Genomic DNA, 22189 nt, shown 5'->3' with positions numbered 1-22189 from the left:
TAATAGTTGCCTATGTGCTTTAAAGAGTGTTGTATAATAACCTACATAAACACACGTGATCCACACCATAAGGTACTTAAAAATAAATAGGTAGGCCTAAGCTACAGAGCCTATATTTATTGCCATTTAAATAGTATCATTTAAATAGTCATGTGGTGTCAAATTAACTTTTAAAGTTACTTAAGATTACAGTTTTTCAATTATCATAAATATGCTAAATAATGATACAAACAAAGATTGTAGCGTAAACTGCGTGTCAGCAACCCAAAGATTTTTTGACTAGAGTTTCCTGAGAGAAAGGCCTACGTTTAAAAGAAATGGCATAAACAAAATAACCACGTAAAAAGCAGCGTCTAATAAGTATGCTTTTTGTACATTTTATTGGGAGAACAGTAATGAAGTTGGCAACCTGATACCGCGCTTTGTAGCATCCAGTAGAAAGCTGCGCGCGCTCTGCGGGGCGGGAGGAAGCTCGAGCGAACTCGCAACACTGTCACATCTCACTGCCATCCTTCTGTCAAGAAACTTTAACACACATTTTTAGTTGAGCTTACATTAAATTCTCGAATAAGGTGGATGCTGACTCTGGTTGAGTGATTTGAAATGAAGTGCGTCCTTGGGTGTTACGTGCACTTCTGTGCAGGGGTTATTATTAGTCTTATTACCTTTCCTTTGGCGCACGGGACTCCGTCGAGGTATAGTCTGTTCCAGGGCAGTGCTTATTCCAGCTCTGTTTCAAGACAACGAAACAAGTAAGTAACCCTTCTGTTCTCGAGCTGGCATTGGGGGAAACCCCCCGGGGTTTAGGTAGGCTACCTCAGATTAAATGTTTTAGAATAAATATAGGCCTATACAGGATTCAAACTTTAAAACAGGATCTAGTCATGATGCAACTGGTTGTAAATGACAGCATATTTATGCAAAAATATGTGATTAATTAATAAATGCAGGAACAAATGAGTACAGTATTACCATTTTTTAACTAGCAAGATTAACGAACTAGAAATAGCCTGCCTCTGGAGAACTAGTAAGATACAGTTTTTTAATTAATGTGAAACTGCAGGACAAATGACCAGCCCTACATTAACATTTTAACCTGTTAACGAATAGCAAGATTGTTTAAGTCATCAACAGGTAATAGCAGACCTTTGATTTGGGTAAACTGTTAATAATTAGTTTATTTCCTATATAGAACTAGCTATGGATCATTTCTAAATGAGTTGGTTTTTCCCCCTCTGAACTTCATCCTTATTTGTCGGCCTATCCATTTCCCCCTCACATTATTATTATGCTACTACAGTACATGATTCGAGTCATCAGCCATAACCTTAAATGCCCAAAAAATGGTAACCTATGCAGTGATTTATTGATTTAAGGGGAGACCTGGTATAGTTGTAACATGGGGAGAGTTGTAACACCACCAAATCAGGATTACTCACTTCCTCACAGATCCCATATGAATGCTTGTCAATGCTATAAATAGGCACAAGCAGATTTTATAAAGAAAAAATATATTTTGAGTTAAGAATGTAAATTTTTTGACCAACACTATATTTTGTTTACTTAAACTTTTGCAGCTAAAATAATTTAACTTATATTAGGTTAAATTGTGCATTAAATTATGCATTTTAACCTGCTAATTTCCAACCATTATGCTAATATGGCTAGCTAGACACTGGCTGACAGGGGTGGGGTGGGGTGGGGTGTAACACATCTTTAAAAAAGTGTTACAACCACCCCCTTATATATAACTAAGAACAGTTTCTTATATAAATAATTGTACAGAATGCCAAGTCAGTGGAAAAGAAAGATAGATAGAGGTGTGCCTGCCAGTGTCATTAAAAAAAACTGATGAGGCTTCAAAGAAGGGCAGGTCAGTCAGATCAGTTGCAAAGACAAAGTTAAAAGCCAGTGTTGAGGATTCTGAGACCCTGAACAACAAAAACTTTTGTGTTATCTATGGAAGTGTGGGTAAATGTGCCTTATGCAGTCTCTGGGCCCACCAAGCCTACACTTCAGGGTTAACAACATTCATTTTTCACCATTGATTGAGAATATTCACAGTCATACACTGACACACAAACTCAAAACACTTTTTAGTCGAGCCGAGTGTTCGCATACAGTGAATACTGTTAAGGAAGTTTGTTCTAGTTGACTAAATTACACACACATGCACACACTCTTGAGTCAAACAGTAAGTGTATTTGAGCTGTGATCAATCACAGAAACAAAGGCATTGTTTTGGATTGTTTCACTAAACCTGTTTTTGAAGGATGTTGCACGGTGTGGCCACTGCTTTTGCTTAATTGTTACTTACCCCGGTCGTGGGGTAGATTGTAACAAAGGCACACCATAAATGTGATATTCTTGCAGAGGTTTGAATTGGTGATTTGAGGGTATTTTGTATAAAAGTTTGAGCAGAGCACTCTAGCTCAAAATCTGTGAGTTCACAGACATATGGTTTCTTCTGTCTTGCTTCAATTATGCTTTTCACTTCACTTCTGTTCCAAATAATTAGTAATTTCTTCTAAAGGATTTGGTAATGGGTGCTACCCAGCTAATAAAATATGGTCTAAGAACATTCTGTTAACATTCCCATTAAGCTGTGAAGTTTTTTCTGAATGCTATCCAGTTTTTAAAAGGTTTTAAAAGCTTTTTCTCTTGGTTCTACAAACATTAAATGAGCATTTTATCATTGTGCGAACATTGTGGGAATGCTACTTTTGAATGTTCTCTGAATGTTCTGAAACAAGTATGTTCTGCAACATTTTTTAAAAGTTAAACGAATATCCAACTAAAGAAAAAATGTTGCCTTGCGTTTTGAGAACATTATTAAAAACCAGATAACGTTGAACAAATGTATTAGTGTTTGTTTATAACTTTAAGAGAAACTTTTGCCAGAAATTGTTGAGAATGTTCCCAGGTGTTTCCTTGGGTGTACAGTATTTGTTTTGATTGTTCTTTACTCTTTTGCAGAAACTGGTGTGCATTTGTAGTGCATAAAAACGTGACATGCACTGTGTTGGCGGCGAACGAAAACGTCATGGAGCCGCAGATCTTGCCCTGTCCGCCGCATCATCCTGACTGCACGCAATGGGTGATGTAAGTGTCTCTGGAGAGCGTGCAGTAGGCGGGGGGTTTGCATAGACACTTTTATTGCTGGAAGTGACCAGAGATCAGATTAGATGAGATCAGAATGGATTGAACTGGAATTGCTCCTAGTAGAAGAAGCAATGCAGTTAAATTGGACCCATCGACTGGCAGGTCATTACTGTTTTATCAGCATCCAAATTATTTATGACCGCTGAAGTGCTAGGGGCCGCACTAAACAGTTTTAGCTTGTGTACATTTTCCTGAGAACCTTTAAGAAATGTTGCAATTAGAATGTCCCGCATGTTCATGCACATCTTGCTTTTAAAGCTGCACTCCAGATGTGTGTCACTGTTGGAGTAAATCATAATAAATTATGTACGTAATTCTGCACTTTGTTTATGTTTGCATGGCTCATGAAAAAAAAGGAATGCCTCCTTTTGCGGACAGAGTGGTTAGACAGCGAATTAGTACGATTTTTCAAATCTCACCGGACTAATGTTGTCACTTTGCTCTCTCTGAAACATGCAGCACACATTCAGGAGATGTGCTGCTTAGTAGTAGGTCGTAGTATAGTAGTATACAGTAACTTGTGTAGACAAATGTCAAGTGTGAATTTTTTGTGTTTGTTTGTTTAAATCCTCCATCCCCAGTTTAATGTGCAGGGACAACTATAATGAGTAAAGACATAGTTCTGCTGATAATTATACATTTTTATAAACTAAATTGTTCAGGTTAAATGTCATTTTGTTGAAAAATCTGTATAAAAACGTTTAAAAAAATGATTCAAATCTATACACTTAAGTGTATTCAAGGTGTAAGGAAAATGTCATTACTTGATCATAAGGCAGGACATTTCATGAAAATGGTATAAAGGTTTTTCAAAACAATATGAAACCAAGATGACCCTTGTGAAGAAGTACTACTTAGCACACTTTTAAAAAGAGCACTTATTAAGGAAATAATATACTTTAAAACAAGTGTACATAAGTGTGCACTGAATGTTATGTTTTAAGACAGTTAATTGCATGTTAATAGCAATTAAATGAAAATATATTATAGTTTGAATTTATATTAAATGCCATTAGTTGAACTTTAGAGTGTTTTTGACCTGCTTAAGAACATCTTTATGTATTGCCAAATGTACTGACAAGCATTTATGATGAACAGAAATATACGTAATATGTAATTTCTATTGAAACTGGTATGTTAGTAAATTTAAAATGTATTAACTTTAAATGTAATATCAAATAACACACTACAGTTTAAATTATAATCAAGAACTTTACATGTGCTTTAGTATGTTAGTCAACATGTCAAAATAAGTGCAATTTACTTCTTTAAAGGGGACATATCATGAAAATCTGACTTTTTCCATGTTTAAGTGCTAGGTCCCCTGTGCATCTACCAACCCTGAAAACATGAAAAGTTAACCCAGTAACTTTGTTTTCGTAAGCCTTTCTCTGCAAGCATGTCAAAACTTAAGCCGATCAGATTTCGCTCCCCTTCTGCCGTAGGAAGGGGATCTTATTATGATATTACCGGCCCTTAATCTGCACGTTTCCACCCACAGCGCCACCATTTGGTTTTGCAAGCGACAGTGTAACCAGCTCTAATGCAATGGCAAAAGTTTGAGCAAAGCATTCTGCAAACTGTTCTGTCGTTGCTGCACAGAAGAGCACTGAACACTATTTAGAGTCCCAGCCTCAGATGAGACCAGAGAGCAGTGGATTAATTTTATTTTCAATGGAAATCCCCAGAAACAGATGAATCAGTGTAACTCCACAACAACTACATAAATGTATCCACTAACCATACAGAAACGCCCAGGTGCGTCTAAAAGTTACAACCTCTTCCTGAGTCTCTCTGTAAGGCTGCACTCCACTTCTGGTTATTTCTGAGATTTTGGATGAGTGATATATCTGCAAGTACATTTTTACAAATTTACTTTTAAGATTTGAAGTAAAGTGAAGTGCACATTCGGTATAATTAAGTACACTTCTTTTTCACAATAAGAATACAAAAAGTGCATTTCTTAAAACTTGAAACATGTGTAACTAGATTTTAAAACTCAACCTGGACAGTTTTGTCATGTAACAAATATGTCATATTTATGGCATGACTTTAGGATAGGACTAGTGTCCCTCAATGAGGTATGTTGAAAATAATGAGCAAAAGGTGCCCAGTTGGTATATGTTCAAAGTGTGCATCTGTGAATGCTTTTTGGCTAATGTTCCCCACAACCCTTGTGCAGTGGGAGAGATTTTTTAATGTTAATGTAGTTACAGAAAAGTGGCTAGGAATCTGAGGCCAAAACAGTGTTTACTGTGTATTAGTGTATTACAGGTACCTGTGAAGTGCATACTTTTAGTTCATAGTTCAAATTGAATTGTATATCTGCTTTTAACATCACAATTCATAACTGTCTTTCTAGGTATCATACTCCCCTGAGACCCATGTACAAAATAGGCTACAAACAAGTGACTGAACTGGAATGGAGATGTTGCCCAGGATATCAAGGTCATGACTGTACAGAGCTGAAAGTTACCCCAGAGAAACCCAAAGTTGTTGAGGAACCACGTCCAGATGCTCCTTCCGCCAACAGTCAACAACAAAGTATACTGGGTACATATTTTTAATTACTTTGGATTTGGAAAAAAATGAAGTGAGCAATATCTAAAGCTGCAGTCCATAACTTTTGGCACTGTAGCGGTTAATAAACAGAACTGCATGCGTCTTGCGTAAGAACATTGTAGCCCTCTATGACGAGTCACGCAGGTACTGGGCAACTCCACAGTGGGACGACCCGTCCCAGTCTAAAATAGTCACAATATTTATATTATATTCTGTTTATTAACCGCATAAGACATGTAGATTAAAGCTGCAGTCCATTTATAAACACTTGTTATAGGTGTACTTTTTTGATTCAGGATAAGACAAAAACACGGTTTGGAATATGGATTCATGATGTCTTCGCTTATATAAATTTAGTACATTTTTAATACAAAAAAAGTTACGGACTGCAGCTTTAATCCACATTAGTACACTCATGAAAAGTAATTTAGGTGTCCAATTACCACAACTTCAATTAATCCATGGTTGCAAGCAATTTAATTAGACTTTTTTAGTTTTTTGAAACTAAACGTTATTTTGATGAGTTCTGTTGACATAATAATGTTGATTATTACATAGGGTTGGGAATCATTTGAATAATAATGATTTCGATTCTGCTTATCGATTCCTATTCTTATTGATTCATAATTTCGATTACATTAAGGTAAAAAATAACTTGGATATCATTCACATTTATTCTAAGTCTTACTGAAATACATTTCATTGTAGCTGAATACCATGAACAAAAATCAACAGGCTAAATAACACACAAGGAACTTTTGCCTGGTTCAGAAATACAATAGCAAAAACAACTAGCTTAACTAATATGATTTTTTAAGCATTAATAAAACACTCAGTTATTAAAACACTCCGCTCCGCGTTGTGCCTAACAACACCCCTTAGCTGTTCTAAATTCACTGTAAAACACGGCTTCGTGGGGCTTATTGCTTTAATAAATTAGCAATCGCACAAATAAATACAACTAAACAAAGATATGATTGAAATAAACAGTGTTTTTAAGATTTTCAGGTATTCAGATACATAAAATGTAATAAAATGTCACTGCACTACATACAGTAAATAAAATATACTTTACAAATATAGTTACAAAAGTTATTTAGTAAAGAACAGCGAGTGAATTTTCTTTGTCTTTTGTTGTTTGATTAACGTTATTATAGAGACGGCAGGAGAAATATTAGGCTACTGTCACTTTAAGAGCTGCACGGATCCAATATACTGTTATGCGTTTTCTTTTTTAACTGTTTACGTTCATTTAAGACATAACCGACTGTGTTTTTACGAGAATATTTTGACATATTTTTGTGTGTATTTGTCCGTTCAAGTGCAAAAAGATGCGGAAGAGAACTCAGTTCCGTATCGCGCACTATTCAGTATGAGAGGCGGCTTTCCCCCCAGCAAAGAAAACAGCACGCAAGTCTTCTTGAGCTAGAATGGTTTAAAATCACATTTTCTTTTTAAAATTACTTTTTCTGTGCTGCGCACACATCCAAAACATGCGCACAGAGAAAGTTATTAACAGTGCGCGGGTCTTCTTGTCATATTAGAATGCACACAAAGGAATTGGTCATTAATTGGTCATTTTATAACAAGTATTCGATTCCTAACCTTAAGTAATTCTGGTATCAATTTTCAATTCCCAGCCCCATTATTACATCAACATATTGTGTGTCATATAAACTGAAATTACTCTGCTAATTGGTTTAAATAGAACTTAAAGGAACTTCCATTTTTCTCAAACAGCGACCCCTAGAGTTGCTGTGGAGTACTTGTATTTGACGTTACTGTTGTAAATTCCACTCACGCAGAGCCGTCTCTGCACTCTTCCGACCGCGGTTTCTTCATTTTCTTTGTCGACTCTGCCATGATTCACGTCTGAAATGCGTGCTAGAGTCTTCCATAGAGGCTGCTTCATATGTTGTTGATGTATGTGACATCGTGCCATAAAGCAAGTCGTGATTCTCGCGAGATTTGACGGGGCGCCACCTCTCAAACCTGCATTGCTGGTTTTTCCAGCACTGGTTTTTACTGCTTGGTCCATGCTTGGATGCAACTAAACTTGAATGCAACTAAACTTTCGCTTGTAATTAGAAAAAAAAAACTGTCTATATAATGCCATATCTACACTACCAGTGCACTCGTTCATAATACAACATGATTGACAAAAAAAGACAGCGAGATATATCTAACTGCAGAACCACAGAACAACACGTCACAGCAGTCTGAGGACAGCAGTGTCAGGGCAGCAGCATCAGACCCGAAATAAGGGTGGTGCTGACGATCACGTATCCCTTCCCAACCACTAACCCAACCCTTCACTATAACTATAAGCTCTACCTTAACGAATGCCCGAATCTCGTGGCTTAGCTTTAGTATCGTGATAATATTGTATCATAGGGCCTCAGGTGATTTCCACCCCTAATAAGTGCATGTAATTTTGGTTTGTTCTAGGACCAGAAGTGTTCTCTGAGACACATCCATGGTTTCAACCTGGGAGGAAAGAGCATCACAACACTCAACTGGAAGGTTATGGAGATCGCCAACAGGAGAGTCGCAGAATTCAGGTATTAGAAGAAGAGGTGGAGCGTCTTTCTCAGACAGTACTAGACCTGCAAGCTATGACGTCAGCCAATGCAAACTTGCGGTTAGATTTACAGGAAGATGTTACCAAATTCATTCTAAACACGTTGGGGAATTTGCAACAGCCACAGGGTGTCAAGGCGGGTGAAATTGAGACCATTGTGTTGCCATCAGACCTCCGTTTATCATCAGATACTGATGAACTGCAAAACCACATTACCCAGCTCTCCAACACAATCAGTTCCAATACTGATAGTATCCAAGATCTGCAGATTAGGATCCAGAACATTGATGGACAGATGCACCGACTAACAGAATCAGCCAGTACTGGACCACTTCAGCCCTCCTCAACCGCTGCAACCAATGAGTGTCCATGTCAGGCATACATCAATGAGAAGCTTTCTGCCCTTCGTGAGGAGCTTCTTCAAGGAATGGACATCAAAATAGCAGACATGAAGAATGCATGTGACTACAAAGTGCTGTCTGTTCAGGAGCAGTGTGAGGAACAAGAAACCTCTTACTTGAGCTTGGCTGAGCTCCTTGATTCTAAAGAGACTGAACTCCGCAAAGAGATCCAAGACTTGCGTCTCCAACTTCCCATTGGAAAAGACCCAGGGGTGGACAGTCATGAGGTCCAGAATCTCAAGGACACCCAGCAGATATTGAAAGATGCCATTAGGCAACAGAATGCCACCCTTGCACAGATTGATGCACAAGGGCATATTTTGGAGGCAAGGGTTAGTCTTGCGGAAAAGAGTGCAGAAGTACATTGCCTCTATCTTGAGGAGAAACTAAGAAGGGAAAGACTTAAGGAAAATGAAGATCAAAGCATAGCCTTGGAAGAGAAATTAAATGCTGTTCAACATGAAAACATCACTTCACAGCTACTGACCACAGTTTTAGGTCATGATCAACGCCTAGATGTCTTGGAGAAGCATACTCAGCAACTGCAGGACAAGGTAGGCTCTCTTGCACAGCAGATTAAGACTGAGATCTCTGTACCAGACCTCAATCAATCCATAACTTTTGAAATTCTGCTGCATCGGGTGGAAAATCTAGACGTGGATTTTGGGCGAAGCCAAGAGCAAGTGAGGACAATGAATGGCTTGCTTAATGGTCTTGATGGACGGGTGGCTGGCATTGAAGGCATTTGCGGACGGTTTGAGCCAATGTCTGATAGTCTCAAACGAATTAAAGATGGACTGAACAAACACGTTACCGGCTTGTGGACTTGTGTCCGTCAACTGAACAATACAGTTCTAACACATACAAGAGACATCAATGTGTTTAAAGTAAATTCACACCTTTCAAAAGACAGGCAGGATGGGATCACTAATGCACCTACAGGTAAGCAATGCTCCTCTGGGGACAACATTTATATTTATACATTTGGCTGATGATTTTGTCGAAAGTGACTTACATTGCATTCAAGGTACACATTTGATCAGCTCTTGCTTTCCCTGGGAATTGAACCCATGACCTTGACATTGCTAGCGCCATGTTCTGCTTAGCGAGCTTCAGGAAGAAAATGACACAATTGTAATTTTGCAGACTAGTTTATCCAAAGAAGCAGTGCAGTATTTACATGGGCAATCGTACTTGAAGGACTTGGAGTTTAAGGAGCCTATTTCTATTGGAAAATTGATGGAGGGTGTTTATTTAAAATGAGACAAAGACATCAGTAGAGAATTGAGATTGTCCTTCTCCACCATAATATTTAAGACCGAAGGGCTGAACAACTAGTTTACATGATCAATTCAGATGCAGCAGTTCACAAGACAAGTTAACGTAGACCATGTAAAAAATTATTGAAAAAGGCCGCAGGTGAAAAAAAGAAAGTTCTTAATGAAATGGGCAGTACAAAAAGCCACACAAAGCACATTTTTGGAAACACAACTAACAAAAGATTGTAAATCCTAAAACTATAAGTCTTCAATCATGGAGAAAAGCAAAGACAGTGGTGAGATGCAACAGACAGACACAGCAGTGTCAAGTCGGAAGTCACTCCTACTTGTGTGATCAAGTCAAAGGTTAAGGAAGTATTTTTTTTATTTTAAATGAAGAGAGGACTGTTTTTGTTTTTATGTACCATTTTCCATCATGTATCTACGCCGTATTCCTAATTCTTAATGTTAGTACTCACTTTTTCAGGTAAATCCATCTAACATTATTCAAGAAAACCTGTCTATATGCATCTGATTTTCTTGCATTAAACTTGCTTGTTGATGCATTGGCATCAAATTTTAACTTTTAAAAAAAAACACATTTTTTTTTATAGCATTTTAACTGTCCCTTGATTATAAATATTAATTTGGTCTTTCAGAGCTGTGGTGCAGTGCAATGTATATTTGCTCTTGACATGCTACAGCCAAAATCCGATTTGACTCAATAAATCATAGTAAATTAGTGTAAAATTTCCAGATTCTCTTTTTCGGTAACTACACCACATCTTTTGTTCACGCAAGCAACAGCATTCAGTCTTTTTGCTGTTAAGATCTCATTCACACATAAATAATCAGCACCAAAATATCAGTAAACTGTGTTGTCAATCATTGGAAATGACCTTTAAACACACTGCGCCCTTTTCTTCATCTGCACAAATGAGAAGCACTTTTGTTTCACTATCTGTCCAATTTAACAACTTGTGTTGACTATCGAGTGACAGATGTTACTGTAAACAGCGTAATTACATCATCTCCATCAGATCTTTATGATTGGCCAAAGCAGACTTCTTATACACCAACGCATCCTGACCTCGGACTTGCTCATACTGGTAATCTTGTGTTTTGTTCACACATAGCATCAAAACAGTAATTTACTAGTAATGTTAAAACTTCTCATCCCTGAAAATTGGCCCCATTATCTAATAAAGAGGCAAAAAGTCTATGATGTCATAACACTATGATGTAAAATGCAACTGTGGCCAGTTGCATAAACTGCTTAGACTAGTCTTACCAGATAGTCATGTAGTTTTTTTGTTTTTTTAATTAAGACTGGTCATAATTTATGAAACTGATCAATTACATAAACAATAGATCAATAGATTGATCTATTTTGATTTCCCCTTGGATAACAGCTAGTTGTTCAGACTTAAGACACAAAAAAGTAGCTATATGTTGATGCAACTGGGCCCTGGTTTGTTGTTGTCAGTACCACTAGTCAAAACTATATATCTCGCTGGTCTGCTTTTGGTCTTTGGAAGCTTCTGCTGTTTGAACTCCACACTACAAATGTAGGCTAAAGTGTACATAAGGTAGTGTTTTAGAGGGATTTCCTTTAAATGCAGAAGAATGTTTATGTATTGTGAGCAGGTAACTCCCAGGGGAAGTAGTATTTCCCCTTTACGTTTTAATTGTACACACATGTTTCAACTGGACAGGCTTCAGAGCAATGTCTGGACTTTTATGGGATTATATTGTGTGTCTGTGCTTGTGTGAGCATGAATGTGGGCATCTGCTTCTCATTTGGTGATTTTGTGTTCGTAATTTACAAGATGTTCTGGACACATTATCTTGCAGTTTTACCTAGAAGCGTTCGCAATAATGTAGAAAAATCCAATGGCATAAGACATAGCCACTAAGTGATTTTTTAAACTTAACTTTGTTTGAAGTAAATCCAAAGGACAAACCCAAGTGCTCTATAAAGAAATCCAATGCATCATGAGCCTGAATATAAGGCAATTTGTCGTACACTATTACTGAACTAAAAAAATTAAAAAAGAGTACTAATATAATAATAATATTGTCTGCTGCCTACATACAACTAAAACATTTCTTATTATCTTATGTTTAATTATGGAACAGACCCTACATTTTATCCTGTGTGAGCAGCTGTACTAGTTATAGTAATGCACTCTTCCTTTTCAGTCACTTATTCTTCTTGACCTTTGACATTTGACCTGTGAGATGGTAGTTTCCTTTCAGCATCTCTCAAAGCTCACACATGTATTTATATAGATTTTATCTGGAGGTCTATTTGTGGGACTCCATTCTGGGAGAGTGGACGTTGATATAACCACTGCATCATTTGGTGTCCCATAATGTTTTACGTTCTCTCCCTGTATTTTTCCTTTTTGTTAAGATGATTTGTATTATATTCTGATATCAAAGGGTGTTGTTTGGCAGTTTTAAAAAATCTCTCTCTCTCTCTCTCTCTCTCTCTCTCTCTCTCTCTCTCTCTCTCTCTCTACATTTTAATTCAAATGTTGCTTTATTGGCAGATTATTAGCGTTAGTTTATGATAAACATTTTGTACATTTTATATTCTAATCCCTGAACACATGCAGACACACTTTTGGCAGACATTAAGTCTGAGGGTGGCGTTTTAATGTTCACCCGCATAGAATGCAATCTTAAAATTGCCTTCATGTATTAATTGCCTCCGAATGTTGTTTTAGAACATTACAAGTTGCCAAGAAATTCCAGTGAGGAAAAGAAACAACAGAAGTATATAAAGGCTATTCACATGAGCATGTTTCAATTAAAGGATTTTTACTTTCATTAATTTGATACTTTAGCCTACTCCACATAGGAAGAACAGACATGCCAACTAGTTACTAACCTGATGCAGACACAGCTGAAGCGGATTGATATTGTTATTACATTTACGTAAGGTAACGTGAAAGTAAGTGGGCAGTCTAAGAATCTGCCCCAATGGCTCTCAATTAGAGCGCACTGCAGTTCCATTTTTCACCACAGATTTACATTGGATAAAAGTGGGGCGCTGTAGAGCTGGGGAGGGCTGTCCACAGAATGCTGAACACATTTAAAATGTATTATTGATTCAGTTTATATGGAGGTCTTTGTTTTAGGTGAACATTTTGGCGAGGCACAGCCCCAAGTGCCCTTACATATGGGACATTTACATTTAATCATTTAGCAGACACTTTTATTCAAAGCAACTTATGAGGAGAACAATAGAAGCAATCAAACCAGCAACAATATGGAAGTGATGTGTGACTAGTTCCAGTTAGTCTACCACAGAGTGTTTTTTTTAATAGATATAAAGAATAGTAAGTGTTCGTATTAATGGTTCGATGGTATTAGGGTCAAGTGTTGATGAAAAAGATGCGTCTTCAGTCGTTTCTTGAAAATGGCTAAAGACTCAGCAGCTCGGAGTTTAGTTCGGCAGGTCATTACATCTGCATGTAACAGTCCATCTCAAAGGATTTTGTGCCTTTTTGGGTTGGCACTACAAGTCGACCTTCACTTGCATAACGCAAGCTTCTGGAGGGCGCATAGGTCTGAAGTAGTGAGTTTAGGTATGGGGTGCAGAGCCAGTGGTTATTCTGTTAGGCTAACACCAGTGCCTTGAATTTGAAGCAGCCGCCAATTGGCGCCAGTGCAATTTTATGAGGAGAGGTGTGCAGTGCACTCTCTTCGGCTTTCTTACATTTTCTTTAAGGGTTATGTTTAGGGGTGTTGTTAAGGAACAGAAAATATGATTAGCTCAGTATAAAAACCATTACGCATATGGAAAGTCCTTGAAATAAAAGGAGTACCAACGTGTGTGTGTGTGTGTGTGTGTGTGTTTCAGCACAGAGGGATTTTTGTGTATAAGTCACTGCTATGAAGTTGATGTGTCAGAGATCTGTCACTGGGTGAGATCATGTGAACAAGCGGGTGTGACATGTAAAGCTGCTCCCTCTCTATTTCTTTCATGGTTAGGGAGCAACTAACTGGAAGCAGTGTATAGCTTTACACTGCAACTTGTTGGAAACAACATGGAAGAGTTACATTAAAATTACTGTATTTAAATCACGCTGCTTTACGTACAAGCAAGCTACTTCAAAGCAGCGCTTCAGTGGTTCAATAAAGCTTACCTTCCAAAGTAGCTTTTCACATGAGCTGTAAAATAACCAAAAATTACAACAGGAATAACATTTGAGTTGCAGCAGTCGTACTAATTTAATTCATAGTAATTCACAGTATCAGTGCAGCAACTCCCAAAATGTCTTGTCAATGTCATAATATCAATTTTTGTTCACTGTTAACCAGTTAGCTCTCAGCTGAACTTATTTCAGGGCTTCTAACAATGCGGTCTAGTGGCTGAACGTTGACACTATTAGTTCATTCTTAGCCAAAAGATATGTTGTTTCATATGTTTCCATTCTTATGTTGATTGTTGCCCCAGCACCTTATCTTTAGAAAAGTTTCTTATTAGAAAAAAAAGACCCTTTTTTTTTAACTGTGCCCTTCAGGACTTTTCTACGTTAAACATCTGTGTGCATAAAGACACACAAGCAGTAGCTGAAGAGACCTTAACTATTCACACTGAGCACAATGTTGGACTAATTACGGGTTTTTGAACATAAAGTATTTGGTGGGAAATACACAAAAAAACACCTGGACACTGAGGCAGTTACACCAAAGTACCTTTAAGGTAATTCAGTTTTCTTAACAGCTATTTTGGTAACACCTCCACCAGCTGTTTTTAATGTTGGCTAAATAACAGACATACAGCTCCTATCTTCTTAAATGGGGAAAGACATAAATCTCCAAAACTATTTGTCAGAAATTCAGTAGGGCCTTTCGAAACAGTGCTGTCATTTTGTTTCTTTCACTCAAATCAAATATTAATAATAATGAGCAGTCCTCACCACCATACAAACCATCTTATACATTGACATTTATAATTATTTTATTATTAAGATTACACAGAACTTTTTAAGTTTATGAAGATGTAAAACTTTTTTTAAATGGGTAGAAGCATTTTTGATTTGATATATGACAGTCACACCTGCTTTACTTGTTATTCTGTCCTCTCATAAGCATTCTTCTACCTTTATCCAGGTGTTCATAAGGATTTTTTTTTTCCAACCCTCCAAGTTCAGAATATGACTAAATTTGCCATACATCTTCAGGTTTCAAGTTTTTTTATGTTCAGTCTTGTTAACATACAGTATTGAATCAAATAGTCAAAATAGGCCACACCTTTTCACCAATGCATTGTAATTCTTTCTCAAACAATTCTGGGAACCAATTTATTTGAGCTGTTTTTAAGGTTGCACTTAATTTTACAGTACATGCACTTGCATACTTAAAGTGTTCTTATCTAAGAAAGTACTGGGTGATATAAGGTAACTACATGAGTTAAGATTATGTTCAGGGATAGGTTCAGGATTAGTACCTGGTTATTACCCAGTTATTGTAATTGCTATAATAAGTACATAATATGTACATGGGGAACAGGACTGTAAAATAAAGTGCTACCATTTTTAACTACTATGTACTTGCATCAGACATACAATGTACTTATTGTGTTCAAGTTGCATTGCAAAACACTTGTGCTTCTATTGAGGTGGGATATGGGTAAGGTTAGATTAGGGACAGGTTTAAGGGAGGGTCAACAGAAAAATTATAGACGTAATTACTGAAATTAATTAGAGCGGTAATTATATGCAGGTATTTTTTAAATCAGGGGTCGGCAAACAATTGCATGTGAGGAGGGATAATCATTGGCTAAAGAGGTGTATGCATTTAATTTAAATAAAGATCATTTGTATGGACATACATTTTTAGGTAATTCCTCAGTCACACAGTCTGTTTTATTTTAGGTGCTGCTATAAATACTATTAAAGTGTGAGCTGATCTGATCTTACAATCCATTCGCATGAATGGAGCGTGCTTCTTTGATTATTAAATTTAAGATTTCTCTGATGCAGCATTTTATTTGCACAGAGCGAAATCCACAGAGTCGTCTCTGATATTAGATTATTATAGCTGCTTTGTCTGTTTCTATTGGCTTTTATGCAAATCTTAGCACAGAATTTAACATCAAGTCACTTTTACTTTCCTAGTTCATTTGTGTCTTTACACAGCTGAGATGCATTGAGAATCATTTTGGAGTCAGATTGTTTCACTGAATTAAAAAGAATTCTAAAGAGAACCAGATGTTGATTACACTGGTCTACAGCCAAAATGCTTCTGAAATAAATATAGTCAAACTCTTGTAATTCTGGGTCGCTGAGAATGAAAATGATGCTTAAAATTGTTGATTGGTTTTTAAGATATGCAATTGGTCAAGGCCTCAAGGGATCTCAATTTAAACCAGAAATGACTAAAATACATCTTTGACTGGATCTAGGAATAAATCAATGAATGGATTTGGAATGATGCAATCTGAATCTACTTGCGTCATACATGAAATTAATTGCATCATGTTATTCCCTGAAGACATGGATGATGCAGACTAAACGAAGCTTACATCACTCTGCTGAACAAATTGCCCTATATCAGCTCTAGAAATCATACAGCGGGGTGCAAAACTCAATTCCTGGAGGGCCACAGCCCTGCTACAACACACATACCTGAAGTTTTCAAATAAGGCTACGTCTACATTAATCCGGATACATTTGAAAACTGAGTTTTCATTTCAAAACGCTCTCCGTCCACACTAGCGTTTTCAAGTGTTTTCCAAAGGATTCTCATCCACCCGAAACTTAGGAAAATGCTAAATTGACCGTACAGCGCATGCATAAAACCTTATAAAAGCTCACTGAGATGATACAGACAGAACAAACATCATAAAGTTATCACGCTATTCTTCTGGCAGGATCATTTTATTTAGCAAAATATCTCACCATACATGCGTCCAGGTCGCACTCACTCACCATTAGATGGTCTGAAATGCTGCTGCTCTCATGTTTTGCAGCAGCAATTGCGAGTAAATTTCATGTTTGCAGGACTGTGATATGAAGAGTGTACAAAGTAACATATCTTTAGCAAGAGTGTGAAAGTGAATAGCACATAACAGGAACAAAACGGGTATAAATATTGAATCTATTGGTTCAATATGCGTCACATGACTAAACATGCGTCATCGCTTTCAAATACCTCAGTTTTTACAATCCACACTGCAATGCGAAAACGCTGTTTTCAAATTGATCCACTTTGGAGAGACCACTTTTCACTGACAAAAACGCAGTCTCAAAGGCCAAAATTTGTATTTTCAAACGAAAATGTATTAGTGTGGACAAGGCCTAAGCCTTAAGGACTTGATGAGCTGGATCAGGTGTGTTTAATTACTCTGCAGAGCTGTGGCCAGAGATGGTTTAATTATTGGGAGATACAAGGGTCTGTGGCTCTACCATTGGAGAAAGCGTAATGGCTAATTTGGATCACATGTGCCTTGAAAACCAATCACATCACAGCCTGGACGTCATTTGAATTTCAGGCAACAGTCAATCACTATTTTTGGGATACCACAGAAATGAATGAGAAGTGCCGTTAGCTGAATCATACCTGTCACACAGTTGTCCGTGACTTCTCTTATAAAACAATTTTTGTCTTTTCTTTTTTTTTTTTTGCTAATCTTGCAGGCTTGCCTCTAAATGGCTTTGCTGTGGCCCTTCAGGAACTGAGTTTTGCACCCCCGTCATACAGTGTCGTGCCCTCTCATTTGTCAGTGTTTGATTTTGCAAAGGGACACATTTCTGTTTAGCCAAAGTGAGCAGAGATGTTTCTTACTTGTGTGAAGAGTGCAGATAACTTCAAATGGAGCCCATCTATGCTTGCAGACTATTGCTGGACAGTGACAAGAGATGCTCCATTTAATGAATACAAGAGACAGACCAAGAAGTGCTGAGTAGACACTGAATAGGACTTAACTATGTAGTACATAACAGTTTTTTGCCTTTTGTTTACAAGGACAGGCGACAGGTACTATCTTCACAATAAACATAGACGTAAAATGTAAAAATGTAAATATATTGGAAACAGTAGCCAGTTTTTTATATTTTTTTTATTCTCATATTTGAATTCAGAGCATCGAAGTACATAATAAATAGCACATTTTATCTCTAAAGCAGACGACTTAAATTTGAAAAAAAAAAAAAAATTGTTGTCCAGTCACACCTGTTAACTGTCAGGTCATCACTCTTCTACCTCTCTCCAGGTGTTTCTGAAGGTACAGCAGCTGTAAAAATTTCCATAGAGGGATCTCAACCACTCCCATCACTGTCTGCCATGGCGTCTGGGGAAGAAGGGCCTCGAGTGACCAAAATCTCATCTCGCACCCCTCAGGGGATCAATGGGAGCGGGACATCCATTACTGGATATGCAGGAGCACCAGGTAATTGTGTTCAGATATGTGTGTGTTTATGTATTGCAAATGTTTGAGTTCTATTACAAAGCTGTTAACAGAAAACTGCTGTCTCACTGTATTTGTTGTATTGTTCTTGACAGGTTATCCTCCGATTCCCGCTGCTGCCCTCAGTCCTGATTCTGTTTCTGGTATTCAACACTCTGTTATAGCTGAACACAGTCTTGGGGAATTACTAAATAAATAAAAACTAAATGAAATAGCTGCAATTGGCAATTATCAGAGTTTGAGCTTTTTGATACACGGGTAACACTTTACATTAAGGTTTCATTTGTTATCGTTTGTTTACTACGTTAGTAAACTAACAAGGAACAATACTTCTGCAGCATCTATTAACCTTACTTAATGCTAATTTCTATTTACTAATACATTTTATTTTAATTAAATGTTGGATCTGTTAACATTAGTTAATTGCACTCGGAAATAACATAACGAGACAATGGACAATTTTAATTTTAAATAAATAGTAAATATAAAATTTTGTGCAAATCATTTTTTTTCTAAAACATTCCTCACAGAAATGGATACATTTGATTCTGGGGAAATAGTATCATGATATCAATGTTTGATAAAAAAAAAGAGAGAGTTGAAATGACTTGTTCTGCCAATTTGATTATATTTAAAGGGATAGTTCACTTTGAAATTAAATTTTGGTATGTTTTAGCTTACCTCAAGGGCATCCAAGATGTAGGTGTCTTTTTTTCCGCAGTAGTTTCAATTTTGATATTTTTAGGTCAAACCGTTCTTGTCTGACAGTCATATCATGCAGGTCTATGGTCACTGTCTCAAAGAGCATGCACAGAGTCCAAATTAAAACAATTCCCCATCGTCCAAAGTGATCTGAAGGCGCGGGCGCTTCCTATTGTGTGACGTGTACGCAGACTGGTGCATAGATATATATACACTAGATGTCGCCTCGTTCCAATGAACTGCCGTAGCCAAGGCGGCATCTATTGTATATCTATGCACCAGTCTGCGCACACGTCACACAATAGGAAGCGCCCGCGCCTTCAGATCACTCGGACGTGGCTGTCTACAAAAGGTAAAAACGATATAAATACTGTTCGTTTTCTCACACAAACCGCTCGTTTCGTGTCTTAGGCCGTCAATGTGTACTTACGATGGGGAATTGTTTAATTTGGACGATGGGGAATTGTTTTAATTTGGACTCTGTGCATGCTCTTTGAGACCGTGACCATAGACCTGCATGATGTGACTGTCAGACAAGAACGGTTTGACTTAAAAATATCAAAATTTAAACTACTGCGGAGAAAAAGACACCTACATCTTGGATGCCCTTGAGGTAAGCTAAAACATACCAAAATTTAATTTCAAAGTGAACTATCCCTTTAAGCCAGCAACTCAACTTAAGTTTTTCAGTTGAAGTTGGTGAACTTTCTTTTCTGTGATCCACTGGTCCTTAAGCTCATGAAATCACCAGATCCAGGGGGATTCCATGTGTGTGGTCAGTTTTTGGGGTGTATATTTATTGGTTATTCAATGCTATCATCCTAAATGAGATTTGTCTTTGTTCTTTTGAAAAGAGTCATTGATTTTGAGACAAATAGCTCTAATAATAATTACATTTTATTGTCAAATAGTTTCATTTTGAAAAATATGTTGATTTTTCTTGCTACATTTTGCAACTTGCAGTGTAGCACTACTGCTAGTAGTGAAGCTAACTGGTAGTTACTTTTTCAATACAGTAGCTTGGCTGTAGTTTAAGTTCTATGAAACTGTAGCTTGCCATAATTTAAAGCAGCTTCCCCAACACTAGATGAACATTCAAAATATGTTGTTATAAAACTGAACAGGATTTTTACAGGATATTTACAATATGCTGTATTTCCATATCTACAGCACAGATTCCACTGAAGACCATTCAAATGGCCACAGGTAACTAAACCTCACATATATTTTACAGCGCTGTATTGTCACTGAGTGAGGGGAAATTGAGTGTGTGTGTTTGTGTTTATGCAGGAGAAGGGCGTGTAATGACCTATGTGTCGTTTTCGGCTGGTATGACACTTGTGCCATTTCCTGGAGAAATCGGTATCATCCGATTCAACAATGTTCTGTTAAATGATGGAAGACACTACGATCCACAAACAGGTACATAGTTTTAAAATCATGCTTTTTTATCCATTTGTGGTGTTTGCTATCGCTCTTGCGAATAAAAGCACTTAATTGTTTTGAATGTGCACTTGTAATAAAGTAAGAGTACTTATAAAAATAAAAATAAATAAATGTTTAATTTCATGACTATCTTTCTTAACACACTTAAGTACACTCTTAAGAGTGCACTTTGTAATAATGCCAAATTAATAGTTTTATTCTAAAATACATTTAAAATAACTAATAATCTTTTATTGTGCTTTGAAGTACACTTAATTTGATTTGTTGACTAGCATACTAAAGCACAAGTACTTTATTATAATTTTACCTGTTCATCTAAAGTTAATATATATTTAAATGTACTAAATTGACACTTCCTCATTACAAATGTGGAATTACAAAAATATTTAAATACATGACATGCAGGTTTTAAAAGAAATGACATGATAAAGTATATTTTAGCTTATCACAAATGCTTGTCAGTATATTCGGCAGTTCACAAACCATATTTTAAAGACAATAGAAGTAATAGATGAAATGACATATAAAGATGTACTTAAGTCCTACTTAAGTGGGTTAAAAAGCACTCTGAGGTTCAGCTAGCTGCATGTAATATAAATGTTAACTAACATGCAATTAAGTGAATGAAAACATTACATTCAATTTACACTTAAATATATTATTTTAAAGCTTATTATTTGTACTCTTTTTAAAAGTATGCTATACTTGTCTTTAGAAAATGTACAAATGTAGATTGACTTCACACACAACAACAACAGTTGCAATCTACACACATACAGTATGCCTTTGCTGTAATCTGAATCTTTATTTTCACAGGTGTGTTCACTGCACCCATGGACGGACGGTATCTTCTCAGCGCTGTCTTGACTGCTCCAGCAGGAGAAAGAGTCGAGGCCTTTCTCTCAGTAGCCAATCGCAACGTCCAGAAGCTTTACACTGCTGGGACGGGGAGCAGAGGCTCTGAGGACTGTGTCTGTGGTGGGTCGGTCACTGCAAGTCTTGCTCTTCATTTGAAGCGGGGCCAGAGGACGGGACTTGTGCTCACATCAGGAAGGCTGGCGATTTCAGCATCCAGTGAAATTCTGTCTTCGTTCAGCGGAGTTCTGCTTTACCCAACGGTAGCCAAGCGATAGTCGACAGCCAACAGCAAACATTAAAGGGGTCATGAACTTCATTGTTTTATAATGTTTCATGTGGTGCATTTATAATGTTAGTATGATTTTTACATCAAAAATTGTCATAATTTAGAAATAAAAGGCATTTTAACTACCCTGATTTCAGCCTCTGGTTTGAACGCTCTGTTTGAAGAGGCGTGTCTGTGTGAGACTTCAGTGTAAACGCCCACTGCTGTGATTGGCTTACAGCTTGTATATGAAATAAGTATTACACGTGGAACTCTCTCGAAAACTTTTAGCACGCTTTTACTATTACAGCTCTCAAGGTTAACTAATCGAATAAAATGTTTTTTTTTTAATAGTTTTATATTTAGATCTATGGCATTATATTTATATCGTGGCATGAAAGGTTGCAGTGATGAGCATTGTAGCCGATGAATGCCATGAATGTGATCTTGTCATTGCAATTCGATTTCTGCACACTAACGAATGCTTTTATCATAACTAGTGCAAACACAATGTAAATAAGAGATTCA

At 37.0% G+C, this 22189-nt stretch overlaps 1 protein-coding gene across 1 annotated transcript; it reads left to right on the top strand.

The window, feature by feature from the left end:
• Positions 1-502: 502 nt before the first annotated feature.
• emilin2b (elastin microfibril interfacer 2b) lies at positions 503-21812 on the top strand. Its single transcript, XM_079865415.1, has 9 exons — positions 503-752; positions 2977-3102; positions 5525-5715; positions 8173-9648; positions 18196-18372; positions 18486-18533; positions 20263-20298; positions 20383-20514; positions 21355-21812. Exons 1-9 carry the CDS (start codon positions 604-606, stop codon positions 21669-21671), a joined length of 2652 nt encoding a protein of 883 aa, XP_079721541.1. The 5' UTR covers positions 503-603; the 3' UTR covers positions 21672-21812.
• Positions 21813-22189: the final 377 nt, after the last annotated feature.

The sequence above is a fragment of the Squalius cephalus genome (genome assembly GCF_949319135.1).
Source record: "Squalius cephalus genome assembly, chromosome: 3".
Lineage (NCBI taxonomy): Eukaryota > Metazoa > Chordata > Actinopteri > Cypriniformes > Leuciscidae > Squalius > Squalius cephalus.
The sequence above is the reverse complement of the archived record's forward strand: the minus strand, read 5'-3'. Positions and strand labels throughout refer to the sequence as shown.